Source organism: Echeneis naucrates, chromosome 9 (assembly GCF_900963305.1).
Source record: "Echeneis naucrates chromosome 9, fEcheNa1.1, whole genome shotgun sequence".
Classification (NCBI taxonomy): Eukaryota; Metazoa; Chordata; class Actinopteri; order Carangiformes; family Echeneidae; genus Echeneis; species Echeneis naucrates.
In genome coordinates this window covers 3568036-3580314 of record NC_042519.1, presented here as the reverse complement: position 1 = coordinate 3580314, position 12279 = coordinate 3568036, and the positions used below count along the sequence as shown (strand labels likewise).

At 42.1% G+C, this 12279-nt stretch overlaps 1 protein-coding gene across 1 annotated transcript in view; it reads left to right on the top strand.

Annotated features, from left to right (window-relative positions):
* Positions 1-12279, top strand: part of cux2b (cut-like homeobox 2b) — a 74808-nt gene that overhangs the window by 48985 nt on the left and 13544 nt on the right. The window contains exons 4-5 of the mRNA XM_029511433.1: positions 2243-2321; positions 12083-12223. Of these exons, the coding sequence (XP_029367293.1) occupies positions 2243-2321; positions 12083-12223 (220 nt within the window). The remainder of the gene's footprint in view (positions 1-2242; positions 2322-12082; positions 12224-12279) is intronic.

The following is a 12279-nucleotide window of genomic DNA, read 5'->3' as shown; positions in this document are numbered from 1 at the left end:
TATGGAGGAGCGCTAACAGGGTTCCTGTCTCTCTCTTGCAACTCTGCCCCAGGCTTTACTCCTGCTTGTATAGTCAACCTGCGGCCAAAGCCATTCCCTTGGTAGCGATATCCTTTCTCACAAAATGGGTGAAAACAAAGAATGCGCTGTGAGCCAAAGCCAGGGCCGAAGTCATATCTTGCAGCCAAAAGTGGAGGAGACATTTGGCAATTGCATTCCTTCCTCAAGCCGTGCCCGTCTTTTGAACAGCCCTATCGGCTTACATCTGTTAGCACATGACCTCTGGCTCAGAAATGCTATGAAATTTTGTGATGTAGATGACTTCCTGATGAACCCACATTATGCCGGACACCTCAGAGTGCTTTGACAATGGCGGAGGTGGGTGGGGGGGGGGGGGTTGCATACACGGCAGTCTCTAACGTGAGAGGGCATCAGGCAGGCATGTGATTGATGTCCCTGCTAGCATCTGTAGGCAGGTTAATGGTGTGATTGTGAAGGTAATCTTTGTGTCCTCGTTAAAGAATGATGGAGGGGCCAGGAGACCCTGTGTGTCTCTGGGAACCTGGGCCCAGTCGTTTCCTTCACTTGATTGCAGCATTCTTACTCATGCAGTTGGGAACCTCATTTGATGTATATATTTCAGGGGAGGTCGGGCCAGACAACAGCAGACTGCCAATGAAAAGTTGATGAGTAGAGATCGGTCCAGCCAAACCGATGTTGTGGCCGTTTAGTCCAGGTGTTAACATGACTTAGTTTACACCTCACACAAAATGGTGTTGAAGGTTAGCTCATTTTTACATTGAAGAGTGGAAGTTTATTTGATGTTACATCAGCTGAAAATGAGACCCAGGTCTCCATACTTTGGGGCTCTGATCAGAAAAAAGGAAGCACAGAGAATATTCATCAATAGTAAGAAATGGGTACGACACAAACGTTGGCTGTAGTTGGCTGAGTATTAGTGTGCTCGAAACCCACACATCAAGCTCAGAACAGTGTTTATGGGGCTTTGCACATTTTCAGTGTTTGGGAAGACACATCAGTATGTTAACATCGCGTCCCAGAAGGAGTGGGATGGATAGTGGCTGGTGGGATAGGAATTGGGGGTTAAATTGAAGTATAGCTGAGAACAGCATACAACAGCATAGTGTAGCATGGAACTGCAGACTATTGTGTCTGTATTGATTGGGCCTTTTCCATTTTCAATGTGCTCCTCTGAGCTGCTCCAAGTGGGAACGATGGGAGGATTTTCTTGAGCTTTATGATATTTCTTTAAACATGATGCTGTCATTATGCCTCCCCTGGGAAGACACCAGCCATTTCCAGTAAATCAAAGGCTTTCCGTCGCTCGCTGTTCTCCGCAAACCTTATTTATAACCCTACTAAACAGGCCAAACACACCACCTCCACATCAACTACCATTCAGAGAAGTGTTTGCAAATGTTTTTCAAGTGCTGAGGCACAGATGAGGAAGAGCTTGGCTCAGCCTTAGTATGCACTTGACCCTCGGTTGTGGAGCCTACTGAGCCCATCCAGCAGAGGCTGTAATCAACAGCGTCAGCAACGACATAGACAAGAGATGATCATATAATTTGAATTCCAACTGGTCTTGGACTGGGAGTGTTATTTGGACTAGCCTGAACTGATTTACTCTGTCCCAGAACAGATGACGTCAAGAGGCAGCCATGGTGCATCCTTCTGACTCATAAATAGGCCCGAGGTCTTAGCAGGAGCTGTGAGAAAGATAACCCACATACCCATCAGTGCAGGTGCCCTCTCCATGGGGCCAGGTGGTGGCTAATTTGCTTCTTTTGTCCCTCCTAATGAATCGTTAATTGGTTTGCATCACCTACTGAGCTGAGGATAGCGGGTGCCATTTGCTGCTGGTGTCAGAGGCCACTGTTGCTGGTGTACTTCCCTATGAATGCCAGTGCCGACATTTAATAGGCCAAATGTCACTTTCCACCATACAATATCTCTGCACTTAAACGGGATGGATATCATAACGGTTTAGGCTTTGTTGTCAGTGCTTGTACGGAAAACGCAGCCTTTGAATTGGACACGTCAAGCAGAGCTGTTTCATTTATAGGCAGTATGATGTATATTTTGCTCTTTTGCTGTTTAACAATTAATTCCGTGTTGGCCATTTAAGTCTTGAAAGAACCTAGAATGTATATTATACCATGTATTGTGAGTTATGGTAAATTATATCTGTTTGTGTTTACCTCAATTATGTCTCTTCTAGGTGGTTGCCCTGAACAAGCGCAGTAAGGAGGCAGAGTCAGCATTTCTTGGAATCTACAAACAACTTATTGAGGCCCCAGGTGAGTCTTCTACTAAGACCCGAGATGTGCATCTCCCCAAAAAAACTACAGTGCTCACACACTTACTTCTAGAATTACCTCTTCCTACAAAGATCATATCCTGGGCATCAATTCCCCATCATACTTCTGACACTACCAGTTTTACCAGACCAGCCATCTAAGCGCACACACAGAACCATGCAACGTGTCTATGAAGCAACATAAGAAGTAATTTTCCTGCCACAGATGGATATGATGTAACAGCACATGGATATAAGTAAAACCCCATACCCTGTGCCTCTTATCTATTTTTCAAAGTATGTGCTCTCCAAAACTCTGCATGAGGCCACTTCAAAACCAAGCTCTGGCCCTTGAGTGTAGCCTGGATGAGGCGCTAACATATCCTTGAGGAGCTCTGCTGTTGATTGTGGAGGTCCAATTAAAATCCCAACTGAAGACTTAGTTGGTGTGGAACATGGGCTGATAAGGCCAATGGGGGAAAAGAGAAGGGCAACGGCAGTAAGTTAGAGCAGAGGAAAGATATATTGTGTTTATTCAGTTGTTATTTCAGTGCCAGGGCACATGTACTGTATTGCTCTTTGTTGCGGGAGACAGCAGCAAAATGCAGCCCAATCTCAGTCTAGATCAGAGAAACACTTTTGGCAGGAGTAGTGAATGCTGTTTACAGATTCAATGAATACAAGATAAAAGTCTGCATCAGAGAAATAGTGAGAGCAACTACTGACTTTTAAAGGTCTCTATTTTTCCTTGAAGTCCCCTGCTTGATATTTCGCCACCACATGTACACACTTGTGCATTCATGTGCCGGCATGCTTGCACACTTCATTTGAATAGAGTTATTTCTTTGATAAGAAATACCCTCTTTTGAAGATGTTTTCAGTTTGATTTTCTGACCTATAGCCTCAATATCAAGGCCCTAATTCAAGGCTGGGTGGGCCTTGTGGGATGTATACTGTCACAAAACCCTCTCAAGTAAGGAATTAGAGACAACCAAGAGTTGTTTTGTAAAAAAGAAAAGGCTTTAAAACATATACTTACTGTCACCCATCAACTCTGTGGAAAACTGGAGCCTCCTTTGTTTTTAATTTGCTTGAGATTTTCATTGTCATCTCTTCATAAAGAGCGTATATGATTTCACAGGGAGTGTGTGAGTGTTCATAATATTGACTAAACAGTAGGAGACTTTCCTCTGTCGGGTAACATGAAGTGACCTTACCTTTACAGTGCATCGCTGGGACCCTAACCCTAACCCATGGTCCCAACATTATGACGGCATGAAATACTGTGTCGCACGTGTCCTGAAAAATGTTATCAATTACGTATTAATGACTTTATCATTAAAAAAAATTACTAATTTTAATGATTTACTAATTACTCTACATAAAAATAATTACATTAGTTCATTAATTACCTAACTGAAGATGTAGTTACACTGGATGCAGGTTACATGTTAGTTAGTAAGTTACTTGCCACTCTAAGATATAGCAGTTCACCAACTTCCTGTTTTGAGGTATTTACTGGCCGTCAACAATTGGCCTGACCCCTTTGGCTCAGTCCAAAGGCTAATAGGTTTGGCACACACACACTGCTACTCCTGAGCAGGTTATGATTTGCTAAGCATGTTAGGTAACTCAGACACAACATGTGGAACATGTGCTCCTCTTCTTTTTGCTGAGGTGAAGCAACTAACGATGGACAAGGACATCATATTTTGCAAATATTATCATAATTGTAGTTAATCACATGCTGCATTTTATAGATAAGCAGCTTATTATTGGGAGAAATAGGAGGGGAATGCCCAGACTGGTTAGAAGTGGTAGAAAGGTTGCAGTAACCCAGATAACACCACATCATGGGCCACACAGCAGAGGAACACACTGGGTTGTCATCATGTCAGCCAGTAAGAGAAACCTGATGCTTCAACTGAACAGATGCAGCCTGTCTGATCGCTCTGGATTTCTGCTGAGGCAGTAGATGATAGGGTCAGAGTGCATGAACCCTTAGACCCAACCTGCCTTGTGTCAACAGCCCAGGCTGGTGGTGGCGAATGGTCTGGAGTGTTTTCTTGACACATAACCCTATCTGAGTTGTGTTGCTTGCCATAAGCAGCACAGAGCAGAATCTCTAATCCATGCAGCAAAGAACTGAAGCTGTTTTGAGAACAAAAGGACTGTGTTCCAAATTAAGTACTTGTTGAAAACATTTCTCCTGGTATGGACTCAGAAACAGAGAACACTGTTCGACTCAACTTTGAAAATACCACCAAAGAAAGTAATTATGAACGCATTATCAGATGAACGGCCAGCAAGTCAAAACATCCATCTCCCTTTAGTAATAATACTTTTAGTCAGTACCAAAACTAGAACTTTTTCAACTAAATCTTTCATGGTACACACCAATGAAAGTCTGAGGAGTACAACCTCATAAAATTACAATTATCAGGACTCCACTGACAGATAGACCTAACTGATCGGCCCCCATTCAATGCTGACAAAAAATGGCAACACATGGCAGTGTGGGTGGTCAAGTGGTTGAAGGGGATGCCGTGTTGATGCAGTGTCCCAGGTTCGACTCTGACCTGAGACCACCCCTCTCCCTCCTGCTTCCTGTCGGCTTCTCTGCCACAACAAGTTTTAGGCTACAAGAAAATAAAGTTTTTGTAATAAGTTATTAAGCAGTAGCAAAGGTGATACAAAATCAAAAAGGACTTGGACTTGTAGGGAGATGCCAAGTTGAGACTTTGTCATAAGATGAGAACAGTTGAAGAAAACAGGCATTCAATGTCATCAGTTATCGAAATTCAAACTGTAGTGAAAGTTTCCCATGACACAATACAATGTACACTGCAGAGGAGTAGTATGCATTTGTGTCATCCACAGAGGAAACCACTGCTGAAGCCCATGTACAAAAAAAAAAAAAAAAAAAAAAAGGTCCATCTCGCATTTGGCAGACATGACAAGTTGACTCCATCGAGCATCTGGGATCTGAAAGATTTCATACTCTAAGAATGAAGAAAGAGAGATGAAGCTGTGTGTCATCAACTGGTAGATTCAATTTCTTGGAGGACTGGTGCGGTTGGAGGCCCACAAGGAGGCCAGACAAATGATTAGATATGGTAGAGTTGCTGTAGGGTGTGCTCACTGTACACCTGTAATAAAATGTAGAAACTTTCTTATCCTAAAAATGTTAGGTTACCACGTCTTTATGGCAGGAAAATAAATAATTAGTAAAAATACAATGAATAGGTCTATATTCACTGAGACATTTATTAGTCTTCATTTTCAAACGTGGTGTACTTCTTTTTTGTCAAAGTACTGCACGTATATTACATTCGCTTATGGTCAGTGACCATCTTGAAAAGTAAAAAGACGTAGTATTCCCAGTGTGTGAATAAATAGTAGGTGGCTAATGTGAGAAGTCGAGCATTTAGTTGAATGATGTGATGAAACACACTATTCAGCATGATTATTACATCATTGTGTGTGTATCTATATATATATTTGCTTTCAGCCTGGTGTCAGCAACTTTCAACCTTTTATTACCTCGTTTATTTCCTCCCCCTGTTATGATCACATGCACAATACTTTAATACTGAAAAATCCTCAATAAATCAATTAAAATGTTTTCCTGTTTCTCCTGTCAGAGAGTGGAATGAGCATGAAGCATGAAATAGTGAGAGTGATACAGTTTATTAAGGATATTAAGTCATCCAGCAGTCACATACAGTATTCTTCTGGGTTGCTGCTAAAAATCTGTTGCTAAGTTGTACAACTAAATGATGAAACATAGAAGCATTCAAGAAAAATATAAAACATAAGGACACCCTTGCTTTGTTTTTTTTTTTTTTTTACTGATTTCACTGATAAATGTATTGCTCTCGTTCACAACCTACAGCCTGTATGCCATCAGTTGAATGAGACAACTGAAGAACTCATACTCGCACTACATTAGACAACAGACAACGAATCAGGCATTGTGGTAACTGCTGTGTGCTGGGGGGGTGTACAGTATCCTGTGCCTATTTGTTAATATAAATCTTGCTGCTGGTGTCCAAGGTCACAACTCTTTTTTTCCCCACACTTTTTTTAGACCCCCCCTTGTTAGAATGGATGACTCCAGGTACACTGGAGGACAGCCATTTGGCTCTGGCCCCATATCATTTCTCTCTGCCCCTCAAACACAACAGTGAGCTTTCCCATTATTCCCCCAACAAACACTACAGCTCATGTATTTTTAATCTTTTGACAGATGCAATTATTCTTTACACGCCGTGCTCGTTAATCTTAATGCAGTTATTACTATTCATTGCAGGACGTTTTTTTTCCCTCCTATTATTTCATTTGAAAATGCCTCTCCCCGTGTGTGTGTGTGTGTGTGTGTGTGTGTGTGTGTGTGTGCGTGTGCGTGTGTGTGCGCACGCACTTACTTGTGGGCTCATACTAAGGCAGTTAGTCCAATCAGAGCAAGCTAAGAGCAGTTAATGAATGCAAGAGGCAATTAGGAAATGGGGGAGTGGCAGGGGCACACATGTCAGTAGCTCAATATGTGACCTGTTGTATCTGTCTGTCATATGTCAGTTATCCACTTTGTTGTACCTACTGTTGAATGCAAATAATATATCCGTTATATTTTGGAGAATCCAGTATGATAATGTTACACTTACTACTAATGCAAGATAATGCTGCCGTTAAATAGCAACTAGAATGAAACAAGGGTCTCAGACTGCTTACTGCAAGTGATTGAGGATTTTTTTTTTTCCTTTTTTTGCCTTTTATGAGGTCCTTAACACAACATCTCAATCCACCGTTTCATTAGTGTTCTATATTTTGATCTGTCTGTGACATCTCCCCATGCTGCGTGGTGTAACTCCCATCCAGTCTGGGGCTTGAAACAGGCCCGTTAACAGTATTTCCCTAACAATGTTTATTTCACCTCCGCACGGTTTTGATCAGTGCAGATAAACACATCCTGATCACTGAATACAGAGAAACAGCGGCTTCTGTTGAAATTCATTGGTTTCCCTGGGATGCACCTAAGCTCCTCTGTCTTTTCCCTCTCCTCCTTGCAGTCTCATCCTACTACTATTCTCTACTAAAGTATGCAAGTGTGTGTTTGTGTGTGAATGAGTGTGTTAGAGTGCGAGCGAGCGAGTTAGTTAGTTAGCTGCGTTTGAACGTCTGCGTTTGTTGCCACCTCTGTGAGATCAGCAAGGCCCTGTCGCCAAGGGCGTAGCCCTGAGACTGATGCTCCAGGTGTTTGCTCTTCCTCGCCTCTTCTCAGTACACACACTCCTCCCTCAGGATCCACTGAGCTCCCCCTCTCCTTTAGAACACAACTCCTTTTATCTGAGTGAAGAGCTCACTGAGTTTGTGAAGATTCTGATCCGTATACACCCCTTTAAGTAAGGGTGTGTATCTGTGCATGACTGAGATGTGTGTCTGTGTATCAGTGGAAAATTTTGCAGCAACACTGCTTGCCAGTGGCAATCCCAGGTACTGCAGAGTGCAAGTGCAACTAACTTGTCTCATCCTTGCCTGTCTTCTTGTGTTATGGCTGCTTCCCATATTCACATTAGAATTTTTGTGGCTTTCAGATTATCTGAAAAGAATGGTCAGACCATAGTAATTCAGAAACATTCCAATGCATAAAGAATAGTTGTCCACCTTCAATCCTGTGTGTGTGTGTGTGTGTGTGTGTGTGTGTGTGTGTGTGTGTGCGCTCGTGCGTGCGCGCAAATATAATATCGGATGGAAATGCTCTCTGAGCGGGACAGGATTATGCACAAGTGATTAATAAGAACATTAATAAACAAAGGCCCAGGAGATGTTTGAGGTGCTTAATAATGCATTATGTTCATAAAAGAGCTGTGCCTCTCCAACTGATCCCTGTGGAGTAGGAGACCCCAGAGAGACCAGGACAGAGTGTGCTCTTAAAAAAGAAAGCAATTGTGTACCTGTCTCTGTATGTGAGCCTGAGATCAAAAGACAAAATCATGTGATTCAAAGCTATAATGACAAGAGCTAGATAAGTGGGGATATTTCACGATGCTAAGTCATAGTGATTTGTTTTACATGTGTCACGACTGGGAACAGGAGGTAAATTGTTCTATTTTTGTTTAATTTAAAATGAGGTGTTACTGGCACATCGTTGTTTGCCGCAGCATCTTGTGTTAATTTTAAATGATATCCTGCTCTGGCTCCACTTTTTGTTTTGAGTTTTAAAATGTCTTGCAATGGATGTCAGTCCCTGTCTGTCCTTCAGTCTGTCAAACAAAGATATATAACTGCAAAGAAAAAGCACAGGCAACGAAGTTTGTTTTGTTCACACGCCAAAGCTGCTGCTCCTCACGATCATCTTTTTTTCTTCATTCCACCTATTTTTCTCACTCCATGTGCCACATCAAGGTAAAGTGAGACATTGGTTTTCAAGCTGAATATGAAATGCTACTTAGTCTAAAATGTATCATAATGTTCCCCAATTTTTGCGAGCAGTTTGTGTTTCTCTACTCGAAAATAATGCTTGGCAGGTAAAAGAAAAGAAGCAGCAGTTTGTCTTACAGTACATACAGTATCTTATATCACTTAACATTGCCACTAAAAGGAAACCGTAAGTATGGGTGTGTGGGTTTTTTTTTTTTTTTTTTTCAACCTACTTTTGGTCCTTGACAACAATATTACAGCAGTGTTACTGTTTGTTGCAGCAGCGACGCAGCATATTTATGGACCTTGAAGTCCACTCAGAGGAAGAAAACAAGACTGTTTTGAATGAAATGAAAAAACCTTGGAGCACAGCCTTGTAAATTAATTTGTTCGTGTTGTATGATGGGAACACAGCTGGCCTCATTAACATGCGCACAACAAATAATTATAGCTTTTTTTCTTTCTCTTCAGCCAGCCAATGCTTGGCTAATAGGCTTGCTGGGTTAATTATGTCAGAGCGTAATTACACAGGGCCCAGGGAGACATAATGGTGCACCCTGCTGCGCCTACACTGCCTAATGATGGTGTATCGCTGACAGGGCCAAGACGGACCGCCCCGACACACCTGCTTGTCTTGGCACACACCACCCTGGTCCACCCCCACCCACCTAGACACAAATCCTGAAGCTTTGCACAGTCTTCCATGGTGCCACTCACAGGCTCCTGCTCAACCCTGGTGCTAAAGCTAACCGAGATACAGTATCTGCCTCCTGCTTTGAAAAGTGCAACATACAGAAACAGTGATGACCACAAAGAGGCTGGCAGCCTCAGTGTCCCTCAGCTGAAGTGATTAAACTTAATATCAATGCAGCTGCAAATGTGAAAGAGGAATTAAAAACTTTTGTTGGCTATCTGTTATCTTACAAGCCAAACTCAGTTTTAAACATACAGTCTAATCAAGTAACTAAATAGTCCCAACTGATTTCAAGGTCAGTCTACGTTTTACATCCCTGGGTGAGCCAAAGTTTGACAGTGAAATGAGTTCCTTTCAAATAAAGTGAGAAACTGTTATAGAGACAATCCTGATGTGTTACTTTTTTCTCAAATTTCAAAACACCTTTGTCTTAATAATAAATTAAACTGTTGACCTCTTTACAACTCTATCAGTTATTTGTAACTGATAAAAATGGTCAAAGCCACTAAAGTCATGATCAAAAATGATGAACAAAATGATCCTTTTTATTATGGCTAAATAGATGTTTTCAGCATGACATTATTTGAATCTCCCAGTGCCTCTTTTGTGCCTACTGTTCCTCGAGAGCTAGATGCATGCTTCACCAAAGAAAATGATGAATTAAACGTCCTGGGATTTGTCATCTTTACATGAGCTGCTGCTGCCCAACCAGCTATCATGACCTCAGTGCTGACATCTACTCAACCATAATTATGAAAAGGGATAAATTAAAACCTGAAACATTTGTTTGCATCAAAAGAATGCAAGTCACTCGATCAGCTATATAAATATTTGACCTGTCACCTGTTATTTTCTTTACTTAGCAGGAATGTAAACAAATAGGCTGGAGTTCAATTGCTCTTGAATTCCATGTGTTATTTGGTGGATTTAGCTCCACTAAAAAGAAGCCCAAGTGCTCTATATTAGCCACATTAATTAGTAGCTCCATTTTCCAAAGTTATCAGCAGTCTTTCTGGACTCTTCTTCAGTAACTGCAGATCCTGGGCCCTTGGAGAGCACCCCTGCTGCTCTACTTTGATGGGGGATAATTTTGTATATAGTCTTAAATTATATCCCTTCACTTTAAATTTGACTTTACTTTGCTCCCCTGCCACTGATTGATAATCCTTGCTTGTCCATGTGTGAGAGATTCCTTACTATAATCTCTATTCTTTGATCTTTAAAAGTTGAAAGGATATATGGGAAAGAGGCTGATAAAGTGATTTCTGTGACAGTGGGTCGATAGAATAGCAGTGCTTTAAGTCATCCTGTTTGTCTTAGAAGAGCTGTGCTCTTAATAGTGATGTCCCTTCTGACTGATGCAATATCTCCAGAGTTGGTGTAACAATGGATGCAGACAATGCTTGACTGTAAACGGTCCTAGGAAAAATAGCTCAATCAATTAAATGGCCCAAAATGTTTGTCTGATGAAAATGCAGATATAGTGAATTGCAATGTAAGGCCACTATTTCATCAAATTGCACTTTGTAGAAGTTTTGGCTTTGTGATCAGCATTTTATTTTTGTGGCCTGTCAACAGAGTTTGTGTTCTCTCAGTGACATCTGGCAAAGTTTAAATGTCTGTGGCTCCAACTTCTTATAAAAAGTCACTTCAGTCAGTGCCCATACCCAATAAGGGATCCAATTGGGTCCTACACAGAAGTCTAGGATGAGTGGATGAAAGCTATGGGAGAAAAGTTTGTGCAGCAAAGCAGCGATTTTCCGCCTCTTTTAGAGTTTTGAAGGGCTGTGGTGTGTGTGTGTGTGTGTGTGTGTGTGTGTGTGTGTGCGCGTGTGGCTCTACATCTTGCCTCCCCCCTTGTCAAGGAGCTCCCCTGAGCTTCTCTCTCTGTGCTTTGGCACTAGAAGTCACCTCCTTTGGTGTTCGGCAGGCAGGTACACAACAGGAGCAACTCTCTCTCTCTGAGCTGCTGAACTTTTCGGGAGGGGAAGAAAGGGAAGGGGAAGATTAAAAACAGCCCTGTGATGTGGAGTGCCGAGCTGCCTCCTGAGAATTCCTGGCATAATAATTTAAATGATCAAATGATACAGAGGAGACTTGTTAGCTGAGAAACAGCCTCCTAGTTGGCCCCATGGGCCCGGTGCTGCCGCGCATGCATTGCAAAACAGCTCCTCTGTTGTGTTAAAGAATCCTGCCCCCCCCCCACCCTTCCTTTTACTCCCTTTTCAGGAGCACACATTTTCTACACACTACCTACGTGTATACTTGGGACTTAAGACTGTCACATATTCATGGAATTTTTTTTTTGTTTTGTTTTCTTTCTCATTCATCAGCATGAGAGGAGACTCATTAGATTTGATTCCTGTACATGTGAAGTATCGGAACAGCACTTGTGTCATTTGGTCCAGCCTGTGAAAATTTCAAAAGCGCCTAAGTGGGGAAAAGTCTCAGAGTAACTCTTTGGAAACAAGTCTCGGTGGAATAGTCTGCCTCTGTTCAAACTGCGATGCAGAAAATTCAGTAATGTACTGTACAGGCAGTGTGCACATTTAAACAGCTATTTTGCTTTTTTTGAAAAATAGGTTGTATGGGTGTTCTGAATTTTAGTAGTCCCTATGAAAGACATTTGTTTTTGTCAAATGTCACAGATCCAGCTCCTGTGCTAGAGGCCTCACACACACTGGAGGAAAGGCTACAGCAGCTTCAGACTTTGGCCCCAGACAGTGAGGCCCTGGTACGAGAGATTAGTGGGCACTGGAAGAAACACTTGGAGTGCCTTGAAACGACAGGTCGGGGCAAAAATCTCACACATTGGGCAGTAACACTTGATTTGTGTTAATAGGTG